Raw genomic sequence first — 14,142 nt, forward strand, 5'->3', positions numbered from 1 at the left:
TGTTTGATGGTTTGTCGGCAGGCATAGCAGGATTTCTTATAAGCTTCCGGGTTAGAGTAGCCTAGTGGTTAGAGCGTTGGACTAGTAACCGAAACGTTGCAAGATCGAATCCACAAGCAGACAAGGTAAAAATCTGTCGTTCTGCCCCTGAACTAGGCAGTTAACCCACTGTCCCTAGGCCGTCATTGAAAACAAGAATTTGTTCTTAACTGACTAAGTAAAATAAAGGTAAGAAAAAAGTCCCGCTCCTTGAAAGCGACAGCTTTAGCTTGGTGCGAATGTTTCCTGTAATCCATGACTTCTGCTTGGGGTAATATCTATGGAACTCAGGATATATAAGACAAAGAAAGGAAGGAATACTTTCTAAGGAAAGTATAGCATCATAAACTGATTGGCAATAAACATACCGGCTAGAAAGTTAGCATTATACAATTCTCTATATACATAAAAGGCACTTACTTTAGAGTCCGGTAAGCACAACGAAGGAAATCGAATAAGGACTTGGGCCGCCCCATGCCACTAGAAACACCGAACAAACACTGATATAAAACTAGCTGCTTATATAGGTGAGGAAAGGAGAGGAATGGTGATTATCATAGTGAGTTCAGGTGTGGTGAGTTTGCCAGAGAGCCGGCGTGTCCAAAGGGTGATTAGGGAATTGGTGAGATGGCATGATCCTTCAGAACAGTAACAGGACTCATAATACATTGGATATTACATGGTTATTACACAAGAGGCCCAGAGGTGTGCTTGTGCCTCATTCTGAACACACTTACCCATAGTACAACCTGCTCCCAATACCCAGCTATTGTGTGTGTTCATAGCCGTGAAACACTAAGAGACTGCTAAGACGAGCAAGCAAGCACATGTGTGTGTGTGTGTTTGTAATGTTACATTAAAGAGTATTTTGTGCCTTAGGGAGGGTAATAAAGAGGAGAGTGCATAACGGGACATCTGACGTCTATCTATAAGACACAAGAATGTGTGTGTGTGGCTGGCCCTAATGCGTCTGTACTACTTTGAGAGCAGTGTAGTTTCACATTGGCCATTTGAGCTTCACTAGTGTGACAGGCATAGCGACATAACGACACACACACACACACACACTCCTTGCTACCACCTACTATTACCGCCCTGTATATAGAGCCGTGCTACTCCCCATCACCCCTCTGTGCTTGAAGACTCACACTTGATCAGTCCCTATGAGAGACTGGTTTTTATATATTTAACTGGAGTGCTTCCCTTAGGGCTGGAGGGAGGGGGGCTACAAATCGCTCCCTGCTAAAATCTGTGATTTATAAGAATAACAAGCTGTTTTGTATTTTTTGGAACCTGGAGATGGAGATGGGAGGTTATCAGCCAATATGATGATACTAAGAAAGAGAGGGAAGGTAAATGTGGGTGAAAAATAAGTGTTGCAGAGAGAGAGAGAAAGAGACAAAGAGAAAGATGGACAGAATAGAAAGGGAAAGAGCTATTGAGTGATAGAGGAAGTGAGAGGTGAGTATCGTGAGAAAATGCTTATCCCAAGGTAGTTTCCTGATTGATAACTAGTTCATTTGCTCCTTTTCTTCTCTGGCCTCTCTTAACAATCAATTTCTTACGTTAACCAACATTCTACGTGTTTTAATGTTGTCTTTGGACTGACAGAGGTTCATAAACAGACACAAAAGCATCATCAGCTGCTCTACACTTAAATGAAAATTAAGCTTTTGGGCCAAACTTAAGCATTTGCACCAGGTGCAAAGTTTACACCAGAAGACACAATATTTTTAAGGGAATTAAATATTGAGGGCAGACCAAAAAGGCTAAATAAAGGTTAAGAGTTAAGAGGAAGTATAATAAGCTTTGTTTTTGGGGTTTTTATCCCCTATTGAAAAAGCTGGTGCAAACTTTACACCCAGAGCAAAATGCTTCGTAAATCTGACTCTTTGGTCAGTGAGCAGGCAGCATTACTTTTCCCGAAGCATCTCTTTCTTTTCCCAAAGCATCTCTTTCTTTTATCAAAGCATCTTTCTTTTCCCGAAGCATCTCTTTCTTTTCCCAAAGCATCTCTTTCTTTTCCCAAAGCATTTCTTTCTTTTCCCAAAGCATCTCTTTCTTTTATCAAAGCATCTCTTTCTTTTCCCAAAGCATCTCTTTCTTTTCCCAAAGCATTTCTTTCTTTTCCCAAAGCATCTCTTTCTTTTATCAAAGCATCTCTTTCTTTTATCAAAGCATCTCTTTCTTTTCCCAAAGCATCTCTTTCCCTCCCCACTGGAAAATCCAATACTTTTTAGCGCCATAATGTGCTATAATGTCCCACTCAACTAAGTGAGAAACAGAAAGGGATGACACTTAACAGTCAATTGAGAGGACAGAGGTTATTCAAACCACAGCATTTTAATAACATCACCTTCAGAGCCAGACCTTTTAAACGGTGCCAATCCCACACTCTGAGACAGAGTGAGATTAGAGGAGTGACAGAACTATAAACCAGAAGCACTGGTGTGTCAAACTGAAATCTTTTAGAAAGAAGAAAGGAGGGAAAAAAGGAGTAAAAAGAGGATTGGTGAGCCTAGCGGAGTCTACAGTTCTCACCGTAAATAATACATCACCGACGGCCCAAATCCTCAAGACGGGAGGAGTGCTGTGCTGTGTGTGTGCGTGTAATCCACTAAACTGCATTTGCGCAGATGATCCAAGTCCAATCTCTAGTGCTACAGCCAAGGCCTCCATCAACACACAGTAATACAGATCCTTGATGTGTGTGTGATGTGTGTACGCATTTGTGTGTGTGTGATGTGTGTGTTCTCTCTAACCTAGGTCTATGGATGCACAGTCAGCTGGAGGGGTGAGGGAAAAGGTAGGGGGCCTTTTAGATCAAACACTTCCCACCACCCCTCTCTCTCACACACCCCTCTCTGTCTCTCGCTCTCTCTCTCTCTCACACATCTGGATGTATTCTATTGACACATGCCTGATGTGCTGGTGGGCTGGCTTGTTGAGTTTGCATGGTAATTGCTGTTGGTTTCGTTATTGATGTTTACCAGTTTACCATGTGTACCGTACAGGTGGCCTATTTACTGAGGAGGGTGCTGTCCCTGGTTTTCTTCTCCTCTCCCTAGTTCCTTATCTCCTTGATGTGAGTAGTATCTGTTGTTGCCACTATCAGACAAGGAGCTCTCCAAATTGATGCCTCACTGATGTTACCAACCACTAAGGCATGCTGTGTGTTAACGTGATGCCACTATCAGCACAGTGTACACACCAATGAATTAGAATGAGTCATTATTATTCTACGGTAGCTACACACACATACATGCATACTGTGATGCATACACAGCCGGAAACTAGTGAAGTATGTACAAATACATGTCATTTCTTTAGTCATTGAAAGAAGTCTCCAGAAATCATGTGGTACAACATCAATTTTGTGATCCTATAATAGGATGGACTGAGTTGCGCTCCGCTCTGAATTCCTCGAATAAGTCATAGTGTGTTTGGGTACAGGGTTATAAGTGCCCCCTAGATCCTCATCCTGTAACTACACTAATGAGTCAGCTTGGTTTTACTCAGCACTGAAACTGCAGTGTTTGGTCTGGCTGCTTTAGGGATGCAAGAGAAGAGAAGGGGCTGTTTGTAAAGTTTTTCCATCAAGCAAAAGTACAGTGAGAGAATTTGTTAGCCTGTGCCTGTGCAGTGGTGGAAAACTGTCATACTTGAGTAAAAATAAAGATACCTTAATAGAAAATGACTCAAGTAAATGTAAAAGTCACCCAGTAAAATTCTACTTGAGTAAAAGTCTAAAGGTATTTGGTTTAAAATATACTTAAGTGTCAAAAAATAAAAAAAATAAAAATTTCCTATATTAAGCAAACCAGATGGCGCCATTTTCTGGGTTTTCTAATTTACAGAAAGCCAGGGGCACACTCCAACACTCAGACATCATTTACAAACAAAGCATGTCGGTTTAGTGAGTCTGTCAGATCAGAGGCAGTAGGGATGACTAGGGATGTTCTCTCGATAACTATGTGAATTGGACTATTTTCCTGTCCTGCTAAGCATTCAAAATGTAATGAGTACTTTTGGGTGTAAAGGAAAATGTATGGAGTAAAAAGTACAATATTTCCTTAAGGTAAAGTAAAAGTAGTCAAAAATATAAATAATAAAGTAAAGTACAAATACCCCAAAAAATGACTTAAGTAGTACTTTAAAGTATTTTTATTAAGTGCTTTACACCACTGTGCGTGTCTGCTGAGTAGCTGTGCTTACCGCTGCGGCTGCGTAGCATCCTAGCTGAGATGTAGTTGGTTTCGATAGGGGGGTTGATGATTGTGCTGTCCACTGAGCTAACCTCTCCTCTGGGCTGCTTCAGAAGCTCTGTCAGGGTCCTGTGAATGGACACACACACATATTACAGTTAGACTTTAGAATGACTCTCTACATGTGTGGTGATTGAGTAAGAACAGTGAGTGGGGATTGAACAAGATCATCCCGTGGTTATAGGCAATCGACCCAAGCCCTAACCCTAAACTCCTGGGCAAATAACTCCCCATAGCTGGCCACTGTGTGTGACTGTAGGCTTAGTCAAAGCCAAAAATAAGAACAGCAGCACTGCATGGGAACATGGGAGAAAGTGACAGGAGCCAGAGAATTGGGCTGAGTGTGTGAGAATATAATCTTGAGAGAGAAAGAGAAATAGACAGAGAGAGAAGGATAGAGAGGAGGGGGGGAGAGAGAGACGGAGACAGAGAGAGTGACACTGAAAATGGGCCATTTTAATTGAGTGTAATCTTATCAGGCACACAGTGTCACACTCATAAATACCCTAAAACACACTGTCAAGTCATTGAGTTGTGTGTAAGGGAACACACTGCTGTACTGAAAGACATCATCTCTCTTTGTGTGTTTGTTTCCCACGGAACCAGACCTCAGGAAGGGTGGGGAGCCAGGGCTTTCCTCTCCTCTCTTCTCCTGGGAGGACTTTCCTGAACAGATTGACCTTCCCCTGGGCTGTGGTTATCTGTACAGTACATTACGTGCCAGCAATGTGTATACATGTGGGAAGGGTACTACGGTGAATTTGCCCTCCCTAGCTGGACAGAGCAGAACTCCATAGGGGTGAGCTAAGGGAGAGGCGACAATGTGACATACTGTATATCAAATGGGAGAGATTAATAGAATGAACAACTCTTGCTCTACAAACTCTGTTTTTATACAAAACAGACTTTGCAGAAACTTGCACGCACACATGCGCACACACAAAAACTCCCAAACCCATTTTTCTAATAAATAAATAAATAAAATTATTCACACACTGGTGCCTCTGTTCTGCTCAGTGTATCTCCCTGCTGCCGAATAGTGCTCCTCCACCCTGCACATCAGGGACTGCGACCACATGGTAAGTGAACCAGCCAGAGGGGAACCCCTGTGTTAGAGCTGCCAAAAAGTGAGCCCCAGCCCATTGGGACTGCTGAGTGGAACAGTGTGTAGGTGTGATATGTGTGTGGGACTGCCAAATTCTGCCCCTAAGGGGAGTGCTGTGGTGGCATGCTGAGAGGGAAGCAATGTTGATGTCAGACATGATAGCTGGCTGTTTTCAGATGGAAAAAATGTCTCGTCTACAGGGACTCCTTCCCAGTGGTGGAAAAAGTACACAAGTACTTTACTCAAGTACTTGAGTAAAGGTAAAGTCACCCAGTGAAAAACTACTTGAGTAAAAGTCTAAAAGTATTTGGTTTTAAGTATCAAAAGTAAATGTGATTGCTAAAATATTTAAAGTAAATAAATAATTTATAAATAAATTCTCAACCAGACGGCACCATTTTCTTTTTTCAATTTACGGTTCCAACACTCAGACATCATTTACAAACAAAGCATTTGTGTTTAGAGAGTCTGCCAGGTCAGTGGCAATAGGGATGACCAGGGATCTTGATAAGTGTGTGAATTTGACCATTTTTCCTGTCCTACTATTCAAAATGTAACAAGTACTTTGGGTGTAAGAGAAAATTTATGGAGTAAAAAGTACATTATTTTATTTTGGAATGTATTGAAGTAAAAGTAAAAGTTGTCAAAAATATAAATAGTAATGTAAAGTACAGATACCCCAAAAAACGACTAAAGTTGTACCAATCGCTGATGACTTTGATTTGTACAACACCACTCGTGCCCCTCGTCACGACAAATGACTTCAACGCCTGCAGTCTCAGCCTAAAGTATGTAGTGAAAGACAGAGCAGCAGAAGAATTTAGTGTATTCTAGGCTAGTAAACTGGTGAATCGCCTGGGGGACTTTGCAGAGGTGTAGAGCTTCAAGAGGGTTCTGTGTACAGTGGATAAAGACAGTGGCTTGATTTTAAGTTTTTGGTTTCGGTAAAATTAAGAAAAGATTGTGCTCAAATTATGTAACTACTGGGCCAATTTCAAGCCACCTAAATCTTTAAATATTCCATTCTCTTTCCCTCTCCAATGTCACTCTTACTTTATTTCTCTTTCTAAACCTACGTTGCTGTCGTTCCCTCGCTACCTCATGTTGTCTCTTCTTTTGGCTCGCTACTAAACAACTTGCTGATTAAGGCTTTTAATCTGCATTGTTGCCTTTATCTCTGGGCATTTAGGGCATTTATAGAGGCTAAATTGAACTTCCATTTCAGGCTCTATCTCTGTCCAATTTTTACCATAAATGTACACTAATCAAATCAAATCAAAGCTTGTGTCATGTGCGCTGAATACAACAGGTGTAGTAGACCTTACAGTGAAATGTTTACTTACAGGCTCTAACCAACAGTGCAAAAAAGGTATTAGATGAACAATAGGTAGATAAAGAAATACAACAGTAAAAAGACAGGCTACATACAGTAGCGAGGCTATATACAGTAGCCTCTGTATCTATAGCCTCTTATATCTGACTTCCTGCGTCAGAGCTTTCGTGATATCATCATCGCTAATCCTTTGTGGTGAAAGTGCATCATATCGAATTACAAGGAGAGTCTCCTAATGCTGTGTAACAATCAATTATCCCTCCTCTCATATCAGGAAGGATGATGGCTAATTAGCAACATTCAGTCCCACTCTTCGTCATTCACCACCACAGGTTCCAGCCCAGCACAGTCCCCACTCTAATGATAAGGGAATCCACAGCTTCCAGCCCAGCACAGTCCCCACTCTAATGATAAGGGAATCCACAGCTTCCAGCCCAGCACAGTCCCCACTCTAATGATAATGGAATCCACAGCTTCCAGCCCAGCACAGTCCCCACTCTAATGATAAGAGAATCCAGCCCTGTAAACTAATGTACTAGCATATCATAAATAGGACTTGTGGAGTCATGTCACACATGCAGCACACATGCAACAAAAATATATGGAAATGTCTGCTCTGTCCAAAATTACAACTAACTAATTGCAGCATTCCAGCAAAAATGGAAGTGGCAAGTAGAAGGGGGAGAAAGTAAAGAACTTGTCTGTTGGTCCTGCATTAAAGACCAAAATTGGTTAAAGAAAATTGAGATTTTCAATGATTATAAAAAATGATTGCAACTAATAGAATGTTATAAATATATATGGGAGACACAACCGTCCCAGCTCTGAAGATTTTGCTGCGAAGAGCCAGAATCATTAGATCATTTGTTTCGGTACTGCCCATATGGGTTGTTTTTTGTTTTTGGTCACAGGTTCAGGAATGGCTGAAGATTTGAAACATTTACCTGGAGCTAACTCTGCAAATAGCACTACTGGGTGATTTGAAAAGCAATAATAATATTGATCAATAAATAATATAATAAAATTCGTAGCAAAAATGTTTATCTTTAATTTACAATCTGTAGGAACTATGAGAATAGAAAGGTTAAAATCTTTGGTGAAACATCACAGCACAGGTGAAAAATATATGGCAAATAGAAATCAAAACTGGATAGTCTTCAGAGATATATAAAACAATACAATAATAAACAAAGCATAGCCACAGGAAGTAGGGGTGCTGAGGGTGCTGCAGTACCCCTGATAAATCACAATAATGTTTTTTTTTAAATAATTACCACCCCATGTACTAATGTAATTTCTCATTTCATTAACTCTGTGTGCAGTTTCAAAAGCAGAGATGTCCTTGTACTATCTGACAATGTTTTCTCCTTGACTTCATGAACCATATTCTCAATACCCCATACCCTGACCTGGATTTGGAATCGGTGTGAATAATGTCATTTGAATTGTTGAAATTGGCATGCTTGTGATGGTGATGAGCACAGAGTAACGAGAGAACAACGGACAGGAATGAGACTACAGCAAACAAATTAGGCCTTGATGAGTTGTGATGGAGTGTGTGTGTGTGTTGTCTCGTTTGTATGTTTATGGATGTGTGTCACCTCAGCTGACCTTTTCCCAAAACAATGGATAACTTCTCTTTCTGTGTCAGCTCCAATGCTTTGTGATGTCACTCTCACTCTGCCGCTCTCTCCCTTTCACTGTCCATCACAGCCTTTCTCACTCTCTCTTTCCCTCTCCATATTTCTCCCTCTCTCCCTTTCCCAATCTTTCGATCTCTTACCCTCCCTTCATCTCTTTCTCCCTTTCTCTCCCTTTTCCACGAGCACTCTCTTAATTTCCCCTCTCCATCCCTCTATCAACAATGCAGCTAAATCTCACTCAGAATGCCCTGTCAGTTTGGATTATGGTTACAGCGCTCACATACACCCAGTGGCACTCTACAGCCATATGGGAACATGTACACCCATTCAGAGAAACATTGGGAACACCAATAACCAATTAGAAATCGACCCCTATCTATCATTTCTATAGTCTTCATTTAAAAATAATAGATTGGTTTTAGCATTTGTAATACCATATTGGGCACGCTGCCCAATGCTACTGCCTAATGGTACGCAGATCTAAACAAGTGCTCAGAAGGTAGAAGCTACGGTTCCATGTGGAATTGATCATTAAAAACATTCAGTGGCATTCAGAAACACACAGGATTCCAGGAAATACTGTTTAAACATGTATATTATCGATCCAATCTATTCAGATCCAAACAAGTGCTGAGGTGGCAGAGGTTAAAAATCGATTTGGAATTGGGCATAAAACATGCAGTGGCATCCAGGCAGAACCACACTGGAAGCCATCTTTAAAACTCACAAGCACACTAACCTGTCCTCTATGGACAGCCAAACACAGGATACATGGTAACGCTATGCTATAACTAGCGGCAGGTCTGGGCACAGATGATTCATTAATACTACCTCAACACTTTGCCTCACAACAAAGTCCCCTGGTGTTGGTTTCCCTGAGAGCGTGGTATCTAGCTTGCCGTACATCCAATTCTGCTCCATGTTGTGATATTCAGAAAAAAGGGTTAACATGAGAATTCAACCCCTTGGAGCTGAGTCAATGAGCAGTGACCCTCATGTGTGTCTGTCCAGGGGTGAGAGGTAGAGCCCGAGGAGGAGGTCAGGGGAAGGTAAATGTCACAAAGTATCCATCACAGCTGGACTAGGATGAATAGATGGAGAGGGGGGTATAAAATCAGAGAGCACTCATAGCAAACATAAACCAACCCTGAAGGAAAGCTGACTGATAGAGGGACAGGATAGAGGAAGAAGGAGAGGAGGGGTGTGCTGTGTTCTATAAGTACCCAACTGTCTGTCTGTCTGTCTGCGTCTTCCTTTGTGTTGTGTCGTGGAAATTCATACTGAGAGAGACTTTATCATTTCTTCAAACAATCGTCTTTATTTAATATTGATTAATTATTGCAATAATGAGACTAGTCAACACAACACTCTTGACTGTTGGGCCGAGCAGCCTAACTGATAATGAAAAAACAGGTAGCCTAGTGGTTAGAGTGTTGGGCCAGTAACCGAAAGGTACAAATCTGTCGTTCTGCCCCTGAACAAGGCAGTTAACCCACTGTTCATAGGCCGTCATTGTAAGTAAGAATGTGTTCTTAACTGACTTGCCTAGTTAAATAAAAGGACAAATAAATATATATTTTTTTAATATAGGAGACCTAAAAATGCTTAGTCAGGGCTAGTTCCACCCCTCCCATGCGGATCGGGGGACATCATAAACCACCTTGGGTCATCTCCTGGTTATCCGCACGGATGTTGTTTTACCCCTAACCCGGCTTAGTTTCCTAGATGCCAGGAAGATGAGACAATGAGGGATTGTTCAAAACTCTTCCAGGCTATCTCTATCTCGGGTCACACACCACATCTTGTCTATGGAATGCCAGCTTTAGGTTTTTATAACCAAGTCATTGTCAGCTTAAGGTATCTCTCGGAAGAGCCATTTACTTGACCATGCGCCCAGACTAACTGTAGGAAGCTCGAGTGGAAACCATCCCTTTACAGAAACACAGCATTTAATAGAACAGAAATGTCAAGTATATAATTGTTAACTATTAATATCAAACAAATCAGGTAATTTTTCTATCACAATTGCTCGCAGTGTAAAGACGTTTTTTTACACGGTGGCAGGTGAGTCTCATCTTTTAACCTTTTACTGCAGTGGGCTAAATCAGGGTCACACAGTGTTTCTTGGTAGTCTTAAGCAAATCTACTTTGAAACAAAAGTTTACACCTCACACACATGGTTCTGGGCTTAAAACAAAGAAGACACCTGTACTATGTCAGATATTACACTGTGTATACTGTACATCACAGAAGACTGAAATATTACAAAAACGTTTGACATAGAAACACTGGAGTTGACAGGTTTTTTGAAACAATGTTTATTAATTATGAAATTATGAAAAAGATTTGTAACATTCCACCCTTGAGGTCACTAGATGGCAATTTGAGCATTTGACTGCAGGAAAGGGGTGTTTTATGATTTCTTCCTTTTTTTTGTCACACACACTTAGATCAGATCAATGGACCACCCCACCAGGCCTCTCTCTTCCCCATGTTAATTCTCACCCTTGGTGGTCTAAAGTGGACACTGTTAGCCATGCTATCATGCCTGGGGCCCGTGTCCTCTGAATGTTGTGATCTGAACCATGCACTACCACAACCTAAACATCAGTATCATCATTCTTGTTGTTAATTGAACTATAAATCACTATACAGTATGTCAGGCATAATGCCTTTTAGGATGAATGTCATTGTTTGTTTTAAGTCCCTTCCAGTTGATGTCTTCCATTAGAATCGACATGCATCACCTGGGGGCAGGTAGAGTGGCACATTCTGTCCTTTGGGAATCAAGAATTGGAGCAGTGTGTGATGGACCGTACACTGCTAACTGCTGTGAGGTTTTAGAGGGGGATTGAGAGGAGTAATGACCTAACACCTGCCCTGGTAGAAGCTGACTACCAGATGTGAGAGACAGACACCCCATGCTGGTCTAATAGGGGCCCTATAGAGCAGCACTGCAGGGGGCCTTTTGCCGAAAGAGGGAGAAAGAAAGGGAGAGAGAGCGAGAGAGAGAGAGCGAGAGAGAGAGAGAGAAAATGGTCTGTATAGAAATGAGTTGGCCTCTAGAGCATGAATACAGCTAGACCAGTCAGGAGTAATAGCTGGGCAGCAGAGGAGTAGCGACAGTATTCCAGTAATCTGAGAGAAGTTTATTTCATCTGTGCGAGTCTAATCTGGCCAGGGCAGTTCATCTGTTACGAAGTGTTAACCAGCCGAGGAGTGTATAGAGTCGGGGAGCGTTCTATTTTTGAGAGGTGTTAACCTCTGAAAAAGATTAAATCCTGGGAATACTTATCCAAACTGAAGATGTAGACGGCCTCGTACGAGAGCAACTGTTCACTCCCTGCGGGATAACTACTGCATATAAGTATATAAGTGGATTTCAGAGAGAAATAAAAACATTCCTTTGAGCTTTTTATTTATTAATTAAATGTATTTAAATCACGTTTTTATGACAGGGGGATCATTGAGGTCATTAGAAGATTTCCATAACTCAATATTGGCTAGGTGGAGTTATATGAAACCATGGCAGAGTTATTAACTATTGGCTAATATAGACATTACTGTAAAATAGGCAACATAAGTCAGCAGTCGTGAGAAGGGAGAGATAGAGGGGAAGGGGAGGAGAGTGGGAAAACGACAAAGGGTGAGAAAGCGTGAAAGGGAGAGAAAGGTGGGAAAGAACAACACAAAGAAAGGGAGTTTGAAAGGGAGAGAGAGAGAGAGAGAGAGAGAGAGAGAGAGAGAGAGAGAGAGAGAGAGAGAGAGAGAGAGAGAGAGAGAGAGATTCTGATGGGGCGAAATCTCTTCTCCCCTGCAGCCCTGCCTCCGTTGATTACCTCAAAAACCCAAGGGCTGCCGGAAGAGAGGAGGAGAGAAAGGTGTAATACAAAAGAAAGAGAGATGAAGAGGAGGAAAGACAACAGGAAAACTGATTAAAGGAGGGAGAGTTGACACAATGTAGCATAGCAGTGTTTCAGTAATGATGTCCTAGTGGTTCTGCTCCAACACTGAACCAGATATTGAACCTGACTGACGCTGGCTAAAACGCTGTACAGTGAGATGAAGCCTGAATGAGAAGTCATGTGATGTACATACTGTAGCTATTAGGGAATATGATACATGGTTTAGAATACTTGAAACTTCCCCTCAATGTTTTGTTTTGCTAAGTATATGCAGAATCTTTGGCTTGTACTGGTAACAGATTTAGCTTGATATCTATAGATTACTATACTGTACCTCTGGCCATATTGTGATCTCCTTCCTCTCTTTGTCTCTTTTCCTTTGTGCCTTTCTTCTCCTCGCTCTCTCTCTCTCCCTCTCACTTTCTGGAGCAGGTCATATTCCCTAAAGATTGTTGGTAAACACAACATAACCCTGCAGTTACCTTCAATATTCAACATGAATGTAATTACAATACTGGCTAAAGTGATCAGGTAGCTTCCTGAACAAGTTTGTGAAATTTTGTTGAAATACCCACTGATAAGACATGACATGATTTGTGTATGAAAACATTTATTTGTTTCCCCTGACAACACAACACACACATTTCTTTAGAATTTGCCAAAAGAGAATGATGTAGTGGAATTTTCCTGGTTCAGTTGATGGTTGCAGCCACATGTATACGCACACACACACACACACACACACACACACACACTCTCCCTCACCTGGAGTTGCTGAGGTCGTTCTGCGCCCCTGCCGATCCCCTGCTCTTCTCCAGGCCCAGCTTGGTGAAGATGCCCACCAGCACCATGATGGCCACCACTCCACAGATGATGTAGACAATCATATGGGTGCGGTCTCTCTCCTGGTTCCCATGGCCCTCGGTCACCGTGGTGATGGGCTTGCCCGTGTTGGCCCAGATGGGTGTGTCATAGTTTGAGCAGATGCTCTGGTCGAGCCGCTGCCCTCTGAACTGGCAGCAGAAGCGGTAGAAGCAGGTACCACAGCAGTACAGGAAAACACCCATATTGCAGTTGAAAGGTGGGTCCCACTGGCCCATCACATCGTAGTAACCTTGGCAACGGGTGCCTTTGGTAGGGATGGCATCCTCATCATCCGCGATGTCGCCACTGGGCGTCGACATGCCGCTGAACTCTGTGGTTACTAGCGTGGTGATGGGCTCCGTTGTGGTGGGGGTCATTGGAGCTGTCTGATTGTCTGTCTGGGTTTGGACAGTGTATGGGCCAGCGGTGGTGGAGCTGGTGAGGTCCTGGGCCAGGCTGGGCCCCGTCAGGATGAAGGATAGGATGAGGAGGAGGCAGGACAGGGGGCACGCTGCCATGGTACACCCCATCCTCAGTGCCAAGCTAAGGCTTTAGAACAGTTCTCTATGGTGGGTCAGACCAGAGATCAGAGTCTCAGAGCAGGGCTTGTAGTCAGAGACAGACCAACACGTTTGGGGAGAAACAACAAAGAAAAATCTAAAGTCCAAAAATCTAAAGTATGTGGTTCCTGTCTCCCAAACAGACGAATACTAACTGACGTTCCATAATTGAAAGGTTCACCCACAGTTCAATCACTCACATATGCGATGTATGAATAATGGGAACAGACAGAAAGTGTTTGTAGATTTTACATTTTTGTTTTGGTACAAGCATGCCGGTTACTCAGAACAGTGCAAAATAGCTCAAATATCTGATGCTCTGGACTAAAATCCTCTGAACCATCGTAGTAGGTTTGTCTTACCTTTGTCTTTTGAAATTGCCTTTAGAGAAAGCAGCAGGTTCAATATACCAGGGTATATTCCATGAA

At 42.2% G+C, this 14,142-nt stretch overlaps 1 protein-coding gene across 1 annotated transcript in view; it reads right to left on the reverse strand.

The window, feature by feature from the left end:
* LOC135525144 (protein shisa-9-like) overlaps window positions 1-13,672 on the reverse strand; it is a 38,750-nt gene extending 25,078 nt beyond the window's left edge. Inside the window, exons 1-2 of the mRNA XM_064952881.1 lie at window positions 13,056-13,672; window positions 4,255-4,373 (exon numbers count right to left, since the gene is read on the reverse strand). Coding sequence (XP_064808953.1) covers window positions 4,255-4,373; window positions 13,056-13,672 — 736 coding nt within the window. The remainder of the gene's footprint in view (window positions 1-4,254; window positions 4,374-13,055) is intronic.
* Between the last annotated feature and the right edge of the window lie 470 nt (window positions 13,673-14,142).

This window comes from Oncorhynchus masou, chromosome 31 (assembly GCF_036934945.1).
Source record: "Oncorhynchus masou masou isolate Uvic2021 chromosome 31, UVic_Omas_1.1, whole genome shotgun sequence".
Taxonomy (NCBI): domain Eukaryota; kingdom Metazoa; phylum Chordata; class Actinopteri; order Salmoniformes; family Salmonidae; genus Oncorhynchus; species Oncorhynchus masou.